The sequence below is a fragment of the Rhinatrema bivittatum genome, chromosome 7, assembly GCF_901001135.1.
Source record: "Rhinatrema bivittatum chromosome 7, aRhiBiv1.1, whole genome shotgun sequence".
Taxonomy (NCBI): Eukaryota; Metazoa; Chordata; class Amphibia; order Gymnophiona; family Rhinatrematidae; genus Rhinatrema; species Rhinatrema bivittatum.
In genome coordinates, this window is record NC_042621.1 from 101180079 (window position 1) to 101203532 (window position 23454).

The following is a 23454-nucleotide window of genomic DNA, read 5'->3' on the forward strand; positions in this document are numbered from 1 at the left end:
ACCTAGTGATCCCATCACCATGTTTCTTATGAACACCAGAAAGGGAATTTTCACAGAATCTGCCCCAACCCTATGGAATCCCTCCCCCCTAACATCAGACTTGTTCCTCATCTTCTGACCCTCAGAAAATTAGTAAAGAAGGCAGCCTTCAGTCTTACTAATTCCAAAGAATATAGTCACAATCATTCATACCACTATGCACCTCCTGAATACTGTTATAACTTGTATGTGTGTGGGCCCTGGGCCGAGGTGAAAGGTGTCACCACCCACATGGAGGAGCCCTGTGAGCCTCACCATTGGGAGGCGCGGCCTCAGCAGACGTCAGACAGAGTGTGGAATAGTCTTTATTAGAAAAGTAGAAAGGCACAGCCTTCAGAGAGGGAGGTGTCGCAAGTAAACAGTTCTGAGCAGGGGGTATACCCCAGAGAGAATACCTCCAAAGTGAGTATCTGGTGGCGGCCCACAGAGCGGGGTGTGCCGAGGAAGTGTCTCCGAAGTGGTGAAGCGGTAGTGGCCTGCAGCGCAGGGTACACCGAGGGAAACCTCACCCAGAGTTGGTATGATAGTGCCCCGAAGTAGGGGAACACAAGCGAGGGTCCTGTAGCGATGATGCGGTAGTGGGCTGCAGCGCAGAGTACACCGAGGGAATCCTCACCCAGAGTTGGTATGATGGTCTGTCAAGTCAGGGCTCAACCTAAGGGGAATGTGGGCTGGTAGTGGTGAAGCTCCAGCTGGACCTCTGTTTTCCATCAGCTTCACCTACTGACAGTGGGGACCGGTGAGGCTCCTCTCCACAGGTAATGCCAACTCCCCCTCAGTCCAAGGGTCCACCAACATAACAACAAATCTGTTCACATTGTTGATTTTCTGAGATTGAATTAGTTCTTTCGTTCTACTGAAACCTTCACCACATTCAAAACATGTAAAAGGTCTCTCCTTTGGAATGGCTTCAAAGTGGATTACAACAAATTTGAATCAAACAATTACAATTGAGATAATTTCCAGTGGGGAATAAATTTAAAGTTGGATAGCACTGGGAACTAGACATGCATATTCACGTGAATATCCAGAAAACTCAAGTAGCTGTGGGGACCCCAGAATAGGTTTGGAAAGCTCTGCTCTACCTGCATTTTGAACAAATGCAGGGCTTAATTTTCCAGTTCTTTCAGCCGCACGATATTCATTATATTTGTGTACTGGAAATCTGTTTAATAATTGAACATTTCCCTGTGCAGATGTGGTTCCTGGAGGTCTTGACTACTGGATTACTGTGAGAGAGGGGAAGACTACTAATCAGCTGGTAGATGTACTTCTGACAGAACTAGCAGGGAGTATTCTGATGAAGGATTTCTTTGATGGAATGGTAAGTGCAAGTATTTCAAAGTTGCTTATAACAGGTGTTTTCTGTGACCAGTAGCATAATCAATTATACAAGTGGGTACATTATCCAATAGCACTGACATGAAGCATTTCTTCAAAAGCTATAGATAAGCCTAGAATGGTTTTCTTAATATGCATGGGACTTCCTACCTTGTTACCACTGCCTGGGGCCCTCTAACTCCTATGTAAGAACTTAAATTAAAAGCCAACTCCAAAAGGGGAGGTAGATTATGTGCAACTGACTGTGCTGCTGTTCATGGAGAACACTCTGTGGGCTATCAAAATAAACAATACTGGCAGCTAAAAGACAGATCTTTATTTAGATAAAGTATGGGATATCCTAGGAGATGCAGCATTACCAGCACAGCAATTAATTAGCAGTCTCAAGGACTGATGCAATAAGACATGCATTAAAACAGGCGCTTGTATTAATTGCCTGTTTTCCTAACAAGCGCACAACCACATCCCCTAGGCACCCGATGCAGTATTAAAATGAGATACTGCGTTACAAAGGATGCACTATGCAAAAATTGTGCTTGCCTAGCTCTCGAATGCATTGGGCGTGTGTCCGTTTTATCCTGCTTCAGGCCAATTTCGCCTTTTGTTATTGTGCATATATATATAAAGTATGTGCCCAGAATATTTTTTTTACATTAAGCTATTACATTATAACTTTATTTTTAAGCACCAAGCAGTAGATTTAAGTGTCGCAATAATACTGAAGTGGGAAGAACCACAGAGAACAGTATTTTTAAAATTTCTTATGCGCCCTTGCCTCACGGATTGACTTAAGAACATAAGAACATAAGAAAATGCCATGCTGGGTCAGACCAAGGGTCCATCAAGCCCAGCATCCTGTTTCCAACAGTGGCCAATCCAGGTCATAAGAACCTGACAAGTACACAAAAACTAAGTCTATTCCATGTAACCATTGCTAATGGCAGTGGCTATTCTCTAAGTGAACTTAATAGCAGGTAAAGAAAGGAGTCCCCTAAACAGCTTACCTCCTCTTCCACCACTGACAGGGACAGTCGAATGAAAAAGAAGCCCCTGTCATACTCAGTTTTTTTCTCTCTCTCTCTTTTTTTTTTTTTAACTTTACGACAGAAAACAAGTAGAACACTTTCCTGAATGAAGGTTGGCAGAGGCTTCCTTCAATCCTCCTGTAGGTGAGGGAACTGGACCCACCAGCTTTCACATCCGGTGTGATTCAGGGAGAAAATTAGGGTCCCCAACCCCTGCTCGTCCTGTCCTACAACCAGGAGGGTAGGGATGTGCAGAGCAAAATTTTATGTTCATATTTTTTATGTCCGAAAGGGGGTCCCACTTGCGGCCAATATGGACATAAAAAAAATCCAATGAGTTGGGTATATGTACATATGTGCAAAAAAAAAATTTAAACCCCCTCACCCTCCTTAATCCCCCCCCCCAGACTTACCACAACTCCCTGGTGATGGAGCGAGGAGTGAGGACGTCATTTCTGCAATCCTTGGCGAGAAGCATGTGACGTCGGTGGCACGTCGAGTGACGCGGCGTCACGTGATTCCCGGCTCGTTCGCGCCGGACGGCTCGTTCGGCCCAAAAAGAACTTTTGGCCAGCTTGGGGGGGCCTCCTGACCCCCCCAAGCTGGCCAAAAGTTCTTTTTGGGCCGAACGAGCCGTCCGGCGCGAACTTGCCGGGAATCACGTGACGTCGCGTCTGAGTGACGCGGCGCCACGTGATTCCCGGCTCGTTCGGCCCAAAAAGAACTTTTGGCCAGCTTGGGGGGGCCTCCTGACCCCCCCAAGCTGGCCAAAAGTTCTTTTTGGGCCGAACGAGCCGTCCGGCGCGAACTTGCCGGGAATCACGTGACGTCGCGTCTGAGTGACGCGGCGCCACGTGATTCCCGGCTTGTTCGCGCCGGACGGCTCGTTCGGCCCAAAAAGAACTTTTGGCCAGCTTGGGGGGGCCTCCTGACCCCCCCAAGCTGGCCAAAAGTTCTTTTTGGGCCGAACGAGCCGTCCGGCGCGAACGAGCCATCCGGCGCGAATGAGCCGGGAATCACGTGACGCCGGCGTCACTCGACGTGCCGCCGACGTCACATGCTTCTCGCCAAGGATTGCAGAAATGGCGTCCTCACTCCTCGCTCCATCACCAGGGAGTTGTGGTAAGTCGGGGGGGGGGGATTAAGGAGGGTGAGGGGGTTTATATTTTTATTTTGGCTCAACAATCGCGATTTCCCACATATCGAACATATCTATGTTCGATATGTGGGAAATCCGATCGTTTATGTCGAATCAATTTTTTAAGTAAAAAAAAAATATGAGTTGCGTTTTACTAATGCGGTCAATCCGAATGCACACCCCTACAGGAGGGATGGTCCCACCAGAACCTGGCAACCACCTGGGAAAATAATCTCCTTCTCTTACTGCTCTTAAAATCCTCTTCTTACTTCTAAACTGTTTTTTTTTTTTAACTCAGATACAGAACAGCAAGTTTTGCACCTCCTCCATTTGCTGGAGACAGAGAAATACTGAGGGACTGCAAGTGGCACACCAGCTCTGGGGCTGGATTTAAATTTGCCACTTTAAAAAGTATGCATTGGGTGCCTGGCAATTTTCTGCATCAGGGGGTAATAGCTAATAGCCTCATCTACATGAAATTTACATGTGATAAGAGTTATCGGCTATGCATTTGGGTGCACGTTTTGGACGTGCTAATGTCCTTATTGCATTGTGTACTATTCCAGCACGTCCAAAACATTCATCCAACTGTGTATAAACATGTGCGCTAGGCTGGGTGCACCTTATTACATCGACCCCTCAGAGATCATTGTCAAAATAGATTAAATAGGTCATACCTCCAATTTACACATCAATGAGTTTGCTTGCATAAAATTTACCTAATTGGTTGGCATTATAATTTTATCTCATGTATGTTAATGGGCTGAGATTCTTGTAAATTGAGCCCAGAAGGCAGGAACGAAACTTCCTGTTGAACTTTGACATACTTTTTGATTTTTAGCATAGATTCTAGCATTTCAGCATGTCAGCAACCTTGAATAGTTTTTACAAGTCTGATCAGTTCAATTTCATGGTGTAATAATGAGTTGTAATCTGTCCAGAGGATGGCTACTAAAATGTTTAGTGGTCTTCATTCTAAAGCATATGGTGACAGACTTAAAGATCTAAACATGTATACCCTAGAGGAAAGGCGGACTAGGAGAGATACGATAGAAACATTTAAATATCTATAAGGTTTTCATGAGGTAGGCCTTTTTCAACATAAAGGAAGTTCTAAAATTAGTGGTCATGTGATGAGGGTAATGGGTATAGATTCAGGAGTAATTAAGGAAATATTTCTTTACAGAGAGGATAGTGAATGCAGGGAACATCCTCCTTGTGGAGGTAATAGAAATTAGGGGTGTGAAGAAGGAAATTTTTCATTTTGATTCATTCATTGGTTCATTAGTGTAAAATGAATAAAATTAATTCATTAATTGTATTTGTTCATTCGTTTACCATTAAAGTCTATAGGGGAAGCAGTGCATCCTATTTTGGGCTCTAAAACTGGGGTTTTCTCATAAATTCTAAAAATAAATGCTGAGTAGACATCATCAGAAGGGTGAAGGTATGTCAACGCATCAAAGCTATATCAGTATGGCACCAAAATTGGCATGAATAGCCTGAGGTACCATAAAGGGGCAAACGGATACTAGCAGTGGAGGAGTTTTCCAAGCCACTGTCAGAGGAGCAATGAAGCAGCAAGAGTGGGAATAACACCCCAGGGCTTCAAAAGAAGGCACTAACAATATTCATGAACCCTTGCAGGCAGCGTGAAAGGCAAAGTAGCACCAAGAGTGGCATCAGTATCCTAAGTTACTATAAAGTGGGAACAAACAGAAAAGGTGGCAGGAAAAACCCCAAGGCACTGATATAGAGAGAAAGTAGCACAAAGAATGGCATCAACATACCAAGGCACCATGACAGGTGCAAAGAAGCCCTCCACAGTGGCAAGAAAATCCCAAGATGTAGAGTCTGGGGTATGGTACTAAGGCAGAGTGGCAGCAAGACCCTTAAGGTCAAAGTCTGAGTGAAAGAAAGACCTCTAAAGTATAGAATACACCTTATTCTATACTTTAGACATGGGAGATGTCTGTCTTCCTGTTGAAGCTCTTGCCTCTTGTCAGTTTTAGTACAAGAGAATGATCTGTCATCAGTATAATTTTTGTGACATAAGCTTTTATTACGTTTCCATCTTATCTTTGATGAGCCAGGAAGGGACACCGCCCGAGCCTTCAACATGCTATAGATCTCCCAGTGCTCCCGGACCCCCTCAGAATATGCCATTGAGTTCAGGACACTCGACTCTAAACTGACTTGGGGCAAAGACAGACTCAAGGGCATCTTCTTGCAAGGCCTGTCTAGCCACATTAAGGATGAGCTTGCAGCCTGGGAACTCCCCACCTCGTTGGACAACTTCATTGCCCTGGCTGGGCGTATAGACCGCAGACTCCAAGATAGGACATGTGAGCACCATATTCGACATACTTTTCTGTTGGCACCCCGCTTCTAGCAACCACTCTTTCCACCCGGGACTCTGTCCTCCGAGGCTAAAATCCAAAATGAATCCATGCCGGTCATGTCTGGCTAATGCCCAAGAGGAAGCACACCGCAGGCAACAGGGCCTGTGCATGTATTGTGCCACTTATGGACACCTAGTGGCCCAATGCCCAGAGAAACTGGGAAACTCCCATGCCTAGGGTTATCTGGGGAGAAATCCCTAGGCCAGACTTTCTCCACTCCCCAACTCCTGATCTCAGTTGCAATCACTCACGCCAAGATCCATTTCTTCTCTCAGGCCTTCCTGGACTCCAGTGCTGGGGGAAACTTCATAGACCAAGGTCTGATGAAACAATATCATATACCTACTCGAGCTCTGGGACAACCGCTTATTGTTTCCTCTGTCTATGGTGATCCCCTCCCGAGGTGGAACACATATTGACCATTCTGCTCACCCTCCACTCTGACATAATAACATAAGAAATTGCCATGCTGGGTCAGACCAAGGGTCCATCAAGCCCAGCATCCTGTTTTCAACAGAGGCCAAACCAGGCCACAAGAACCTGGCAATTACCCAAATACTAAGAAGATACCATGCTACTGATGCAATTAATAGTAGTGACTATTTCCTAAGTAAACTTGATTAATAGCAGTTGATGGACTTATTTATTTATTTAAAGTTTTTTATATACCGACACTCGTTAAGAAAATATCACATCGGTTTCCATACAACGTGAAATCAGCCAACAGGGCTTTACAGTGTAACTGATAATAGAACTGGGTGGAGGGGGAGGGAAGGGGAGTAGGGTAAACAGGGGCTTTGCTGTACATTCAGTAAACGCGATACAAAATTAGAAACATATATACAAATTATATACAATCAGAGTACAAGGAGGAGCGGAGGGGGGGTGATGAGGCTGAGATTGAAAGAATTGGGGATGGGGGTGAAGGAAGGAGAGGAAAGGGCGGAGTAAGGGGGGCAGAGGGGGGATCTAGAGGGGAGAGGGAAGTGGGGCATTAAGTACAAAATCTGAGGGTAGAGGACCTGGAGGGTGAGGGGGCAGGAGATGGGAGAGGAGGGCGTGGGTGTAAGGCAAGGATGTGGGCTTAGAAGGGATCATGCGTAGGCGTGTGTGAACAGCCAAGTCTTAAGTTTCTGTCTGAATTTCTTAGGGCAGGTCTCGAGGCGTAGCTGGGTAGGCATTGTGTTCCATAGAGAAGGTCCAGCTAGTGATAGGGCGAGTTGTTTGGTGGCTGTTAGTTGAAAGAGTTTGGGAGAGGGCGTGTGTATAGTTGCTATATATGGCGTTCTGGTAGGTCTGGAGGTGGAACGAATGTGTAGAGTGTCTGTGAACCAGAGCATGTCTGGATAGTGGATGGCTTTGTGTATGAGGGGAAGAGCCTTAAATTGTATTCTAGAGGTGATGGGGAGCCAATGGAGTTGTTTGAGAATGAGTATAATGTGTTCTTTTCTGCGAGTACCTGTTAATATTTGCGCAGCTGCGTTTTGTAGCAGCTGCAATGGGGCTGTGGTGTTCTTAGGTAGACCTAGGAGTAGTGCATTTGAGTAGTCTATCTTAGATAAGATGAGGGCTTGTAGTACTGTTCTAAAGTCGCTAGCGTGCAGGATAGGCTTGAGTTTTTTGAGGGTATGTAGTTTATGGTAACAATCCTTGATGGTGGAGGAGATAAATTTCTGGAGGCTGAATTGGGAGTCAAGGGTTACACCTAGGTCTCTTACGTTTTGCGAGAAGTCTGGGGGGGGCATGGGGAGAGTTGGCGGAGATAGGTAATGGGTTGATGTGTTGGGATGCGATGATCATAAGTTCGGTTTTGTTAGCATTTAGGGCTAAGTTGAGTTGGGTGAGTAGGCTGTTGATGGAGGAGAGGGCACTTTCCCATTTTTTTAGGGCGCTGGAAATGGTGTCAGTGATAGGTATGAGAATTTGCACATCATCGGCGTAGATAAAGTGAGGGAGACCAAGATTTGAGAGTAGGTGGCAGAGGGGAAGGAGGTATAGGTTAAAGAGTGTGGAGGATAGGGAGGAGCCTTGGGGTATGCCCCTTGTAATATTGATGGGTTTGGATTCGTGGTTTTCAATTTTTACCTTGAAGTATCTGTCACTGATGTATGATTTGAACCAGCAGAGGGGGATCCCGGAGATGCCAATGTCAGATAGCCTTTCGAGTAGGGATGTGAATCGTTTTTTTGACGATTTAAAATATCGTCCGATATATTTTAAATCGTCAAAAATCGTTAGAGCCGCGATACAATAACAATTCCCCCGATTTATCGTCCAAAAATCGTAAATCAGGGGGAGGGGAAGGGGGAGGGCGGGAAAACCGGCACACTAAAACAACCCTAAAACCCACCCCGACCCTTTAAAATAAATCCCCCACCCTCCCGAACCCCCCCAAAATGCCTTATATTACCTGGGGTCCAGAGGAAAGGTCCCGGTGTGATCTTTTACTCTCGGACCTCGGACCTCCGTGCGTTGTAGAAACAAAATGGCGCCGGCGCTACCTTTGACCTGTCATATGACAGGCCGGCGCCATTTTGTTTTTTTTGTCCCCCGACGTCAGGAGCGTAGGAGATCGCTCCCGGACCCCCGCTGGACCCCCAGGGACTTTTGGCCAGCTTGGGGGGGCCTCCTGACCCCCACAAGACTTGCCAAAAGTCCAGCGGGGGTCCGGAACGACTTCCTGCAGTCGAATCGTTTTTCCGTACGGAAAACGATTCGCGGTAGATCGCTCCCGGACCCCCGCTGGACCTCCAGGGACTTTTGGCCAGCTTGGGGGGGCCTCCTGACCCCCACAAGACTTGCCAAAAGTCCAGCGGGGGTCCGGAACGACCTCCTGCAGTCGAATCGTGTTGCCGAATGGCCGGCGCCATTTTGTGCAAAATGGCGCCGGCCATTCGGCAACACGCCCTCCCCCCCCCTCCCACTGGACCCCAGGTAATTTAAGGCATTTTGGGGGGGTTCAGGAGGGTGGGGGATTTATTTTAAAGGGTCGGGGTGGGTTTTAGGGATGTTTTAGTGTGCCGGTTTTCGATTTACACGATTTACACGATATTTAAAAAACCCAAACTGCGATGATCCGATTCCCTCCCCCTCCCAGCCGAAATCGATCGTTAAGACGATCGATCACACGATTCACATCTCTACTTTCGAGCAGTATAGAGTGATTAATAGTGTCGAAGGCTGCAGAGATGTCCAATAGGGCTAGAATGTAGGTGTGACCTTTGTCTAGACCTCTAATGACGTAGGCAGCGAGGGAGATCAAAAGTGTTTCGGCACTGAAGTGTTTTCGAAAGCCGTGTTGTGATGGATAAAGGATCTGGTGCTGATCTAGGTAGTTCGATAGTTGTGTGTTGACAGTTTTTTCAAGAACTTTAGCAAGGAAGGGAAGGTTGGAGATGGGGACGGTAGTTGGATAAGTCAGCTGGGTCAAGTTTCGGTTTCTTTAGGATAGGTTTTACTATAGCTAATTTGAGCTGGTTGGGAACATCTCCAATGGACATGGAAGTGTTGATAATGTCAGCTAGGGGTTGGGAGATGCTGTCTGGAATAGTTAGGAGAACTTTGGTGGGGATCATGTCAGAGGGGTGGGTGGCGGGTCGCATTTTCTTAAGTATTGAAGAAATTTCAGAGGCGGATGTGAATTTGAAAGTGCCATTTTAGTGTCAGAGCTTTTTGGGATAAATTTGGTTGGTGCAGGTAAGATGGGAAAGCAGGAGGAAAGTAAGGTTATTTTATTGTAGAAAAATTGGGCGAGCTCATCACATTTGGTTTTGGCGTCTTCGCAGTGTGTCGTCTTGGGAGAAGTCCTGGTTAGGTTAGAGATGAGTGAGAAAAGGGATCTCGGATTGAATTGAAAATTGTGAATTCTGGTGGCATAGTTGTCTCGTTTTGTTTTGAGAGTGCTGGATCTGTAGTCATGCAGTAGGGTTTTGTATTTGGCGAATTGCGTGGCTGAGGGATCTTTGCGCCATAGTTTTTCTTGAGTTCTGAGTTTGTGTTTTTGGAGTTTTAGTTCGGGTGTGTACCATGGTTGTTTTGTTTTAGTGGGAGTCTGAATCTCTTTTGTTATCAGTGGGCAAAGTTTGTTGGCTGTGTCTTTGGTGATGTGGTTCCATGAGGTGATGGCGGTTTGCGAGTCTGAGAGGTCTAGTTTTTTGAGGTTGTCAGTAAGGGTGTCTATGAGGTCATCCCTGGGACAAGATTTCCTGAATTGTATCGTTGTTTTTGGGTTAGATTGTTTAGGGATGTTCTTTATTGTACAGGATGTCTTAATAAGAAAGTGGTCGGACCAGGATACGGGGGTGTAGGTGGTTGGGTTAGGGAGGAGAAGGGAGTTCATGAAAATAAGGTCGAGGGAGTGGCCTGCTTTGTGAGTGGGGTTGGTTATGATTTGATGGAGGTCCATCGCGTTGAGAGATGAAAGGAGCGCCTCGCAGCTGTGAGTGAGGGGAAGTGAGTCGATGTGGAGGTTGAAATCACCAAGAACGATGGCGGGTATGTCTCTGGAAATGTTTGCTGTGATGCATTCTATGATAGGGGAAATGTCAGAGTCGAAGATGCCAGGGGGGGTATATATTAAACATATTTGGAGGAGTGGGGATTTGAAGAGACCCACTTCGTATTTGGGTGGGAGATTGACTGGAAGTTGTTTTAGCCTAAGATATTTTTTTGCAGCTAGAAGGAGTCCCCCACCTCTTTTTTTAGGTCTAGGGATAGAGTAGATGTCATATTCTATGGTGGGAAGTTGATTGAGAAGGACAGTGTCAGTGTCCTTTAACCATGTCTCTGTTATGGCGCAGATATCAGGTTTTTCATCAAGGAGCAGGTCATTTAGAATGAGGGTTTTTTTGGTTAGGGATTGCGAGTTAAGAGCATGGCAAGGGTTGAGATGACTAGGAATTGCATGAGTGGGGTGAACATGATTGGAAGGAGTGAGCTGTGTTGACTGTGTGAGTGCGGGTGGCAAGGTGCTGTGTGTCTGTGGTAGTTGTATCTAAGTTTGCGGATCGGGAAGGTAGCCATTTTGGAAGGGTTAGGAGGGAGCGGTTTGCAGACTTTGGGAGAGTGTGTGGAGGAGGCGTGAGGTGCAGGAGAGGACGCGGTGAAAGAGAGGGCTTGAAGCTTTAGGAAGTTTGTTCTAAGAGGGTAAAGGATTTCTATTGTGCTCGGACTGGGGGGGAGTGGGAGAGGGTATAGTGGCGAAGCACAAATGGGACAAAAGGGGCACACTAAGGGGCCTGCCCCTTAGTCGCTCTCCTTTGGCACGCGGCGCCAGGGGCAGCGCGTTCTTTTATATTATCTTGCCTGGCCAGAAGTGGTGCGCTGCTCAAGGGTGGTCGTTGGTTGTGGAGTGTGGCGGCTCAGAGCAGATGAACAGTGCGTGGGGCAGCTCCTGGGCTCGGGCCCCGATAGGCCAAAACACAGACCATGTCGAGAGGAGGCAAGGGAGCCAATCGCCGGGTTGGGCAGGTAAAAGGGAGCGCAACTAGGCTGGCGCATTCTTTTATAGTATCTTGCCTGGCCGTAAGTGATGCGCTGCTCAAGGGCGGTCGTTGGTTGCGGCAGTGTGGCGGCTCAGAGCAGTGTGGCGGCTGCGACCGCTCTGCCTTACCTCTTTTCTTCCTCTTTCTCTCTCCTTGGGCAAGATGGCTGTCTCCGGTGCCGAGGGTCTTGGCATCTCCAACCTAGCATGGGCGTTCCAGTCTGCTATGCTCAATCCCATGGCCTCCTACGGCACGAGCGCGCACATCTCCTACGCTCAAATACACGTCATGGCGGGAACCTTGGGGGCGGCCCCACCGCATGATGTCAATACCGCTGGGTATATCAAGCCTCCGCTTCGCTATCACCTTTGAGTTAGCAAGGACTTCGATTTAGCTACTCTGACTGCTCTAAGCTGCCTGCTTAGACGCCGCTTTCACTCCAAGGGCCTCGCTCCTTTAGAAGCTCTAGACACCCACTCCTCGGGGGTCTCTCGCTTCCATCTACCCTTCGGGGCCTCTACTAATTAAGACAACTGCTTCTCAGGGTCTTTCTCTCTCTTCTCCATTTCAAGATATCGGACTATCAAGTACTCGCTCCTAAAGGGCCTACCAGCCTATGTATCCTGCACCACGGACCTTCGGTCCCACCATTTCATCATCAGGAAGACACCTATATTCCTGTGAGTACCTCTACGATCCAGTGCTCCAGGTCCACCCACCAGCCGCGGCGTTACCCGCACTGAGGGCTCCCGCCTATCGTGAACATCTGGGTGAGATTATACATCCGAGCCTGTTGAACGTATTGGCACCTCGTGGATCTCAGTGCCTTATCTTCCTCTCTACATCTTCAATCTACAGCAGTACAATAAAGCCCTCCATCCATACTGAGTCTTCTATTTGAGTTCAGCCTATCACTGTGGTTCCCCATGGGGCCCCTCCCTGTGGGCGGAGTCATCTCCACAGTGACCAAGGGTCCACAATGCCACAAACACAACACTATTATTCAAAAGTGTAAGTAACCGATTCACATCTACTTGTTCAAGACCTCTCATGATCTTAAAAACCTCTATCATATCCTCCCTCAGCCATCTCTTCTCCAAGCTGAACAGCCCTAACCTCTTCAGCCTTTCCTCATAGGTGTTGAATATGGAGGCAAAGAAGACACTTCAGGCAGCTTTCATGGCAGGCAGGTCAAAAGGCTTGAGCACAATGCAGCGCTCTCTTTTATTGTACATTCATACAAAGGCAGATGATGTGTCATTACATGATTGGCTACTTTCCCCATAGCAACAGACAAGTCCCTACACTATTGGCTTTGGCTCAGGGGGTGTGCACGGATCATCTCATTGGCTGCTGAAATCTATACCTCCTGACTTTGTCCTGCCTCTGACTAGGGAACACCCAGCCCCTCCCCCAGGAATTCAGGGCTAAGCACAAGCCAGAGAAATACATGATAGTCAGGTATCCTTTCCCAGGCAGAGACTTAAGCACAAGTGATGCTTTTATTCAGGCAAAGGTCAGGGAGAAGGGAAGTTAAGTGTTTAAACCCTGATGAAATGGCTTGCTGGCAAAGCTTATAATTCCCACACATAGGGGAGCTGTTCCATCCCCTTTATCATTTTGGTTGCCCTTCTCTATACCTTCTCCATCACAATTATATCTTTTTGAGATGCGGCAACCAGAATTGTACACAGAATTCAAGATGCGGTCTCACCATGGAGCGATTATAGAGGCAATATGACATTTTCCGTTTTATTAACCATTCCCTTCCTAATAATTCCTAACATTCTGTTTACTTTTTTGAAAGCTGCAGCTCACTGAGCCAACGATTTTAAAGTATTATCCACTATAATGCCTAGATCTTTTTCCTGGGTGGTAGCTCCTAACATGGAACCTAATATTGTGCAACTACAGCAAGGGTTATTTTTCCCTATATGCATTTGCCCACACTGAATTTCAACTGCTATTTGGATGCCCAATCTTCCAGTCTTGCAAGGTCCTCCTGTAATGTATCACAATCCACTTGTGATTTAACTACTCTGAATAATTTTGTATCATCCGCAAATTTTATAACCTCACTCATCGTATTCCTTTCCAGATCATTTATATACATATTGAAAAGCACCGGTCCAAGTACAGATCCCTGAAGCACTCCACTGTTTACCCTTTTCCACTGAGAAAATTGACCATTTAATCCTACTCTCTGTTTCCTGTCTTTTAACCAGTTTGTACTCCACGAAAGGACATCGCCTCCTATAAAAACATGTCTTTCTATATGCTCTACGATTTTGATCTTGAGAATAATTTCCACTATTTTTCCCGGCACTGAAATCAGGCTCACTGGTCTATAGTTACCCAAATCACCCCTGGAGCCTTTTTTAAACATTGGGGTTACATTGGCCACCCTCCAGTCTACTTCACTCTGAGCTGATCACTCTCGATATTCTACCCTGAGCGGTCAATCCAATTGTCCTGTGTCTCCCTTGGTTACAAACACAGCAACTTATTATCAATTGGTCCACACACGAACTGACCCACTGGGAGCCATCCTGCTCCACCTCTCTGTCTCATGTCACTCCTGTAGCTCCCATCACCATTGCAGCTGCCCAGACGGGGCTACCACTCCAATATGCGGAATTTTTTTTACGTGTTTTGCAAACAAAAGGTTGAGATATTGCCTCCTCACTGCTCCAATGTCTCTGGAATCAAATTCCTCCCAGGCAAGGATCCTCCATGAGGCAGGGTGTATCTGATCTCGGGACATGCAACCAAGGCTATGAGTGGCTACATCCAAGAAAATCTGTCCAGAGGCTTTATATACCCATCATCCTCACCTGCTAGAACAGGTTTCCTTTTAGTAGCAAAAAAGGACAGAAACCTGCATCTCTGCAAGGCTTGAATGCCATCACCAAGAAGGATCGCTACCCCTTGCCATTGATATCCGAGTTGTTTGATAGACTACAGGGAGCTTGAGTCTTCACTAAGCTGGACCTTCAGGGCGCATACAGTCTCATCCAAATCAAGCACGGAGATGAATGGAAGACTGCTTTTACTACAAGAGACGAACATTATGAATATTTAGTTATGCCTTTTGATCTGTGCGATGCCCTGGTGGCTTTCCAAAAAATGGTGAATGACATTCTCAGGGACCTCCTTTACTATTCTGTGGTGGTATACTTGATGACATTCTCATCTTTTCCCACTCTATCTGCTCAGAAATCTCTGATAAAAAAAAGGTACTTCAGTGTTTACGCGAAAATCACCTGTAAGCCAAATTAGAAAAGTGCCTCTTCAAGCAAGAGAGCCTGCCCTTCCTAGGAAACATCATCTCCAGCACTGGACTCAGCATGGACCCCGTGAAACAGAAGGCCATCCTGGATTGGCCCTTGCTAGTTCGCCTGCGGGCACTACAAAGATTTCTTGGATTCGCCAATTACTATTGACAATTTATTCACGGATATCCCTAGTTAGCATCTCCACTCACACCCTAACCCAGAAGGGAACAAATACCAGAACCTGGCCACTGGAAGCAGTTGAAGCTTTCTAGAAGTTAAAGCAAGCCTTCATCCAAGGACCCTGTCTCCAATATCCAGATGCTCACGCCCTTTTGTGCTTGAGTTAGATGCCTCTTCACTTGGTGTTGGGGCTATCCTCAGTCAATACAGCACAGAAGGAAAACTTTTTCCTTGTTCTTTCTTTTCTCAAAATTCTCTCCAGCTGAGAAAAACTATACTATTGAGGACAGAGAACTTCTAGCCATCAAACTCACCCTGGAGGAGTGGTGACATCTCTTGGAATGCTCTCAACATAAAATTACATTCTAGGGGAGGAAGTGACATCACCGGGGTTGATGGAAGCCTGAAAAGGGGCTCCTCCCGCTGGCAAGCGAACATCCCTTAACATTGTACGGCTCCGCTTAGATTTTTGCTGGAAATTTGTGGAGCATATTAGAACCAAGGACGCTGATGACGTCCAAACGAAAATTGCTGGATTTTAAGAAGTATTCTTATCAGAAAAACGAGGTGATCCGCAAGGCCCCACAAGATAAAATGGTGGACACGGCCGAAGATTCTAACCTTAGCTATGAACATGGCTTAGAAGGAGACGAGTTACCGACCGCCACTACTATTCCCACGATATCTGAATTCAGAGAATGGTTTTGTGAACTCCGGCTTTATTAAAAATCACAGGAGAGACATTATGTTGCGACCGTTGCTGCCCGTCGTCTCCACTCTGCCCTCCTTACCTCCTCGACGACTCCCTCTTGCTAAAGTGGAAGGTTGGCTGCCACGGCGTCTTTCTGCTGATGCCCTCCGGCATCCCCAGAGCGGCTTGACGCTGCAATCCGCCATGATTCACAAGAGCTTAAGCGCACGTGGCCCCAACTGATGTACCAGCAGTGGCGCGAACCTCAGGGGCGTCCCCATGAGATGACGTCATCCGTTCCGGATATATAAGGTCACAGAAATCACTAACTAACTGAGTTAGCTGGGGGTTACACTACCTAAGCTGCTCTGCCTCCTCGGACTTACCAGGGGTACCCGCTCTTCGGGGGCCTCGCTCTCTCTTGTTTTTCAGGTCACAGTCTGGAACCAGTACTCGCTCCTCAAGGGCCCATGTTCCCGGACTGGTTGCTGAATACTTATTCTGCCTGGAAGTCTTTGCTGCCTACCACACCAGTGAGTTACCATCTCTCTCTCAGAGCTTTCCTTGGAACCAGGTACTCGCTCCTCGAGGGCCTAACTCTTTCCAACACCTGGACTACTTCTAGAGACTATTGTGTGAGTGTTACCATCAAGGTTCTGTTCCTGAACTCTGCGTACCCTACCTACTCACTATATTCAGTTTCTCTACAGCTCAGTTATCCAGGATCACTGTTCCAGTACCTGAGGGATTACAGCCCTGCCGGGCACTTCCAGCTCACTACTGCCACCTCTGGTGGTTCAACATATTGTTTAATAAAAGAACTAGTGTGTGTCTGTCTCCATACTCTGAGCCTAACTGGTGGTCCCTCTCGGGATCTTCCCCCGGGGGCGTGGTCATCTGCCACTGGCCCAAGGATCCACCCACAATTACCTCAAACACCAGCAGATTGCTAACTCCTAGCAGATTGCTACAGCTAACAGATTGCTATTCCTAACACATTATGAGTGCCATTAGTGAAGTAAAAGAAGTAATGGCAGAAATAGGGCACAGGCTCGATGAAACAAAAACCCGGATGGAGGCGCAGGCTGAAGATATTAAAATAATGGAAACAGACCTGAAGGGCATTCAGCAAACATTTATTTATTTATTTAAAGCTTTTTTTATACCGATATTAATAGCAACATCATATCAGTTTACATTAGAACTAAACGTTGAGAAATTTACAAATAACAGGTTAAACATGTGAAGATCTTTCTTTAAAGCTGGAAGACATGGAGAATAGGTCTCGCCGAAGTAACCTGTGCTTCTGGGGGATACTGGAATCAGCCGATACCCAGAACTGCACAGAGGTAATCCAACAGATATGTGAAACTATACTCCAAGAGGCTGTGGTCCCGGCGACAGGGGATATGTGCTCAGTTAAAATAGAGCGCATAGGGCATTGGGCCAGCGACCATCAAACCAAGCTAGAGATATTATTGTATGTTTCCACAGTTACCAGGATAAAGAGCAGATTTATCGACTAACAAGACAACAATCTTCCATTCAATGGAAGGGACATGCTATTACTGTGTTCTCGGACCTGGCAGCAATTACCCTCTGCAAAAGGCAAGAACTGCGAGCTGTCACCGCCCTGCTACGGCAGGAAAATTTGAAATATCGTTGGTTATATCCCTTCGGGCTACAATTTGTTAGACAAGGTACAACATACCGCATAAAGACTCTGACAGATGCGGTGAAAGTACTGCTGGATGCAGGATACTCGGCTCAGGATATTCAGAACTCTACCCCGGTTCCAGCCACTCGAAGACAAGAAAAACCGCAATGACAGAGGGTGGAAAGAGGGGGACGCAGGCTCAAAAGGAACTCGCTGAGCCCAACATCCTCCAAGGACACTACCTGAGAGCTTAAAGCTGTAATTCAGGTTGAGATGTTCACTGGATGCTGGATATTGTTAGATTTTTTCCAAGGCGTGCACGCTGCTTAAGTTTACTTCAGCGGTTGCCTTAAAACGGATAGAGTTGAGAATACTGACTCTGTTTCAAGTTAACATTTTCAATTGCGGGGATGTTTGTTTGCTAAGCGGGGAGGATATGATACCCAGTTGATTATCCTCTCATGATACCTATCAATCCTCCTTTCGGGGACAATTGCTCAAAGGGTAAAGTGGGGGAGGGTTTGGGTGAGGGGGAAAGAAGGGGGGGGGATTCTTGCTCTTTAACAGGAAGCATGATAATAAGGCTGATACTTCTTTTTATTCTTCCTTCTTCTCTTACTCTAAACATTCTCTCTGTAGCAACCATATGGAGATCTCCATGGCCTCTGATCTCTGGGGTGAAACATATTTTATTAGCTCATTGCGTGGTTCCTAATTTACTATATTTACTAATGGTTAACTATTTATAACGGCGGACTTTAAAGTGCTTTCACTAAATGTTAAAGGTTTAAATACCATTAGAAAGCGTAAACTGTTTTATAATGAGCTGACACAGATGCAAGTAGCCATAGCCATGGTTCAAGAATCCCACCTAACTAACAGACATGTGGGTTTGATGAGGTCCCCTCAGTACCCATTGCAATATTGGGCTGTGGCCCATAAAGAATCAAAATATATGGGTGTAGGCATTCTTTTTCAAAAGGATTTCATATTTGATGAGGTAAAATATATAAGGGATAAAAGATGGGAGATATTTAATTTTGGTAAAATATATTGGAGGCCATAAGTACAGATTGGGGCAGTGTATGCACCGAACACTCATCAGGGCAAATTTTTTCAATCGCTAACTGAGGTTTTGCAGAATATGGTTGAAGGTCATGTTATAATTGTAGGTGATTTCAACATGACACTTAATCCTTCTTTGGACAACTCGCGAGGTTCCACTGTGGTGTCTCATAAGGATCGCAAGATTCTTAAGAGATTAAAAGCAGGACTAAATGTAGTAGACGTATGGAGAACTAGATACCCAAAATCAAAAAATTATAGCTTTTATTCGCCACATACTCCAGAATTGACCTACTCTTAGAGGACAAAGGGCTAATCGATGGCGTTTCTTGCTCTGAAATAGACCATATTACGTGGTCGGCCCATGCGCCAGTCTGGGTTGATATTTCATTCCAGTTTCTTGATAGAAGTCAACTCTACTGGAAGCTTAATGATTCTTTGTTAGATGTGTTGTGGAGCGCTAGGAGAGCGATCCCACTCCTGGGAGATGTATGTGCCCTTGGGCCGTGGCTCGACGCCAGAGAGGTCTGAAGAGGTGCCGCGGGAGGCGTGGCATGCCCAAGCTAGGGCTGGACGGGAGCTAGGCTGGAGTGATGACCGGAGACAGGACCTCCTCCGGACCTGCACGCTTCGGAAGACCCAACAACGCAATGTTGGTCTTGTGAACAGTCCTCCGACCGTTCCCAGCCCTTTCGGACCTGCTGCAGGGTACGGCACAAAGCGGCAGGCCAGATGGAGGCCAGGGCAGCGAAAACTGGAACATGGATTCAGACGAGACTCAGGAACGACGTAGACTCAGGCATAGACATGGACTCAGGAACGAGGTGCAGGATGCATAGACGTGGACTTAGGCACAGACGTGGACTCAGGACGAGGTACTGGATGCATAGACGTGGACTCAGGCATGAGGGCTGAAGGAAGACGTGGGCACTGTCCCTCAGGGCGCCCTACTCAGACCACCCGCGGGACTGAGTCGCAGACCACCCTGTCTCATGAGCGCCCTACTCAGCCCAGGAAGGCTGGTCGCGGACCACACAGAGCGGGAGAGCACAGGGAAGAAGCAGGTTGCTGCACTCCTGGCAGCTCAAGGCAAGGTTTGCTGCACTCCTGGCAGCTCAAGGCAGGTTGAAGCATCAGGATCAGGAACAAGGATTAAGACAGACCTCAGGGCTGGAACACGGACATCTGGAACAGGAGACACATCTCAGGGCAGGAACATGGACATCAGGAACAGCAGATAACATCAGGATTGGAACACAGGTACTGGATCAAGAGACAGACCTTGGGACTGGAACGGCAGGCAGACATCAGGACTGGAATAGCAGGCAGACATCAGGACTGGACGAGGAGCTCCGACAGAGAACACGAAACATAGGACCTTGCAGAAGGCTGGAACACGGACGACTTCCTGGAGCGAAGGTTCTCAGGAGTGACCAACTGCTTGCGAAGGCAAAGACAGACTGAACGCTGAGCCCTTTAGTAGAGCTGAGGTGGACAACGCCCAGGGAGGGGTCAGCAGGGGGCCACACCTGGCTGGCCCTTGAAGAGGAGCAGAGAGGCGCGCGCTCGCGCCCTAGGAGGCTGGAGAGAAGAGCTGGAAGCTGGTGGCATCCTCAGCCACGTGGAGGGCCCAAGGAAGCCACGGAGCAGCCCTGGACTGGAGCAGCTCCCAGCCGCAAGGACTGAAGCAGGAAGAAGCAGAGAGAGGTAAGGCTGGCTGCAGGCACCGGCAGGGAGAACAGAGAGCTGCAAAGACTGAAGCAGGAAGCAGGAGAAGGGCTGACTGCAGGAACGGCTCCATGCCGTGAAGACAGCCCCAGGAGGAGAGGTAAGACTGCAGGCAGAGTAGAGAGCTGTAGCAGGCTGCAGGCACCGGCAGGGACGGCTTCCCTGCCAGGCAAGGACCCAGGCTGAAGCAGGCACCGGCAAGGACGGCCTCCCTGCTGGCTGAAAGGTCCCGGGATCGCAGCAGTACGTCGGGGGAAGGCAGAAACAGGAGCAGAGGAGCCGGCCGCATGGCAACAGCTGCGGGGACAGACCCAGCTGATTCAGGGAGAAAGAGAAGCAGCAGCGTCAGCAGCCCGACTGGCTGTGAGAAGGTAAGAGCCTGCCCACGCTCCTCGCGGGCAGGATCGCAACAAGATGATACAGAATATGTTAATAATCTGGAGGGATGTATAAAAGAATACCTGCTTCTTAATGATAATGGGGAGGTGTGTCATCGGTAATGGTATGGGAAGGCTTCAAAGCGGTGATTAGGGGGCATTTGATAGCCTGTGCCTCTTATGTTAAAAAGCTGAAAGATAAAGAGAGAACTCTTTTGAGGTCCCAGTTAGGTACAGCGGAAATGGCACACAAACTAAGACCCTCTAAGAGTAATTGGCGCACTCTTCAAATTTTAAGGGAAAATTGGCGAATTTAGACGCCTCATTAATAGCTTTCCAATTGGACTTAGCTAATCAAAGATTTTTTGAAGAAGGAAATAAGGCAATGGCAAAGACTCCGTTTCAAAAACGCATTTCTCCAGCTTAGCGTACAATCGATGATCCCTGAGTCATTGTAATACTTGTAACACGTGTTGGTGATGAGTTAATAGGTCCTTAGAAAAAATAAAAATGTCATCAAGATATACCACAACGCAGGTATATAACAGGTCTCTAAAGATTTCATTAATAAAATTCTGAAAAACCGCAGGAGCATTAGTTAACCGAACGGCATTACCAAGTACTCATAGTGTCCATCTCTGGTGTTAAAAGCAGTTTTCAATTCATCCCCTTCTTGAATTCGTACCAAATTGTAAGCACCACGAAGATCCAATTTGGTAAAAATTTGTGCTCCTTGTAAACAGTCGAATAATTCCGCAATCAGAGGCAAGGGATATCGATCCTTGATAGTAATAGCGTTGAGTCCTCGATAGAAACTGTACCCTTCCTGGGATATATCGTTTTGAAGAACGGTTTTCAAATGGACTCCAAGAAACTTGAGAGTATCCAGGACTGGCCTGAAGGCATTGCGTCACTTCTTGGGATTCACCAATTACTACCGATTCTTTATTAAAAACTACTCATGATTGACAGTCCCTCTAACTGCTATGACCAAGAAGGGAGCCAACCCTGCCAATTGGTTTCCTGAAGCTATCTCAGCCTTCATGACGCTCAAGGAGGCTTTTCAAAAGAAGCCATGTCTCCTCCACCCCTGACCCACACCGACCTTTCATCATGGAGGTTGTCGCATCCGACGTTGGTGTGGGGGCGGTTCTAAGTCAGTACAGCGAATCCAATGTGCTCCATCCTTACTCTTTCTTTTCTAGGCGATTCTCACCTGCTGAGAGAAACTATGAGATAGGAGACAAGGAGCTTCTCGTGATCAAACTGGCTTTTGAAGAGTGGCATCCCTGGCTAGAAGGCGCACAACACCAAATAGTAGTATACATCGATCACAAGAATCTAGAGAACCTTCGACATGCTCAACGACTCAACCACCATAAAGCAAGATGGTCCCTGTTTTTCAACAGGTCCAATTTCCTTCTGAAATACCATCCAGGAGAGAAGACACTCGGGCTGATGCCCTATCACATTCCTTCTCACCACAGGACGTGCCAGATGAACCCCATCATATCATCGATCCCACAAGAGTGGTCCTCCCAGCCACCCATACGGTACCTGCCGGGAAGATGGTGGTAGCAAGAGGTTTAAGAAAAAGACTGTTGAAATGGGCACACGATTCTTGTCTGGCAGGCCATCCTGGACAGAGTTGTACCTTAGCAATGTTGCAAAGATACCATTGGTGGCCAACCATGAAGAAGGACGTGCAAGCAAAAGCCACCACCCGGGCGACCTTGGGGTTTATTACAGCCTCTACCATCACCGGATGAACCATGGACCCATATCACTACCAATTTCGTAGTGGACCTGCCATCATCCAGCGGCAATAACACCATATGGGTTATGGTCGACCATTTCTCTAAAATGGCACATTTTGTAGCATTACCAGGATTACCCTCTGCTACTGAGATAGCAAAACTCTTCATTAAACACATCTTCCATCTTCATGGGATGCCCAAACATATCCTATCTGACAGAGGAGTGCAATTTACTGCAAAGTTTTGGAGAGCATTATGTAAAAAATTTGACATCACCTTGGACTTAACCTCTGCTTACCATCCTCAGTCTAACAGTCAGACTGAGAGGATGAATAGAATGCTGAAACAATTTCTGCGATCCTATGTCAACTCTAGACAGAACAACTGGGCTGAATTACTGACTTGAGCAAAATTTGCCATCAATCCACATCCTTCTTCTTCAATGGGATCTTCCCTTTCCAACTTGTATACGGGAGACAACCTTTACCTCCGCTGCCTATTCCATTGACAGTAGCCTCTCCTGCTGCCCAGGCTACCGCAGCAGAATTATCCCAGCTTTGTAGACAGATGAAGGAGCGCCTTCTTAAAGCAAGACAAAAGGCAGAGAGGACCTATGATGCTCATCATGAAAAGGCACCCCAGTTCCAGCCTGGAGACAAGGTTTGATTAAGCACAAAATAACTTCGACTCAAGCTCCCTTCTGCAAGATTTGCTCCTCGCTTTGTGGGACCTTTCGCCATCCTTCGGTGATTAGGAAATTTAACATACAGTCTCAAACTGCCTCCATCAATGAAGATACACAGTGCATTTCATGCATCTCTACTAAAGCCAGTGATACTCTCCGAGTTCTCCAGAAAAGAAACAGAGCCTACCAGCCTGGACACAGAAGATGACATTGAATATGCCGTAGACGACATCCTTGATGTATGTAAAAGAGGCAAGACATGGGAGTACCTCATCTCTTGGGAAAACTATGGCCCAAAGGAAAACTCCTGGGAACCACTGGCCAATATTACAGACAAGGAAATGCTCCACCAATTCCACCTGGCACACCCATGCAAGCCCAGACCACCTGGAAGAGGTCTTGGAGGGGGCCCTTTGAAGGGGGGTACTGTTGCATCAGTCAGTCGCAGATGGCTGTGACCACTCTGCCTTACCTCTTTTTCTCCCGTTTCTCTTTCTTTGGGCAAGATGGCTGTCTCCAGTGCCGAGTGCCTCGGCATTTCCAGACCAGCATGGGCAGCCCCATCCGCCATGCTCACTCCCGTGGCATCCTAGGGCACGAGTGCACACATC

At 47.2% G+C, this 23454-nt stretch overlaps 1 protein-coding gene across 1 annotated transcript in view; it reads left to right on the forward strand.

The window, feature by feature from the left end:
* TSNAXIP1 (translin associated factor X interacting protein 1) overlaps positions 1-23454 on the forward strand; it is a 265687-nt gene that overhangs the window by 124334 nt on the left and 117899 nt on the right. The window contains exon 10 of the mRNA XM_029608818.1: positions 1236-1363. Coding sequence (XP_029464678.1) covers positions 1236-1363 — 128 coding nt within the window. The remainder of the gene's footprint in view (positions 1-1235; positions 1364-23454) is intronic.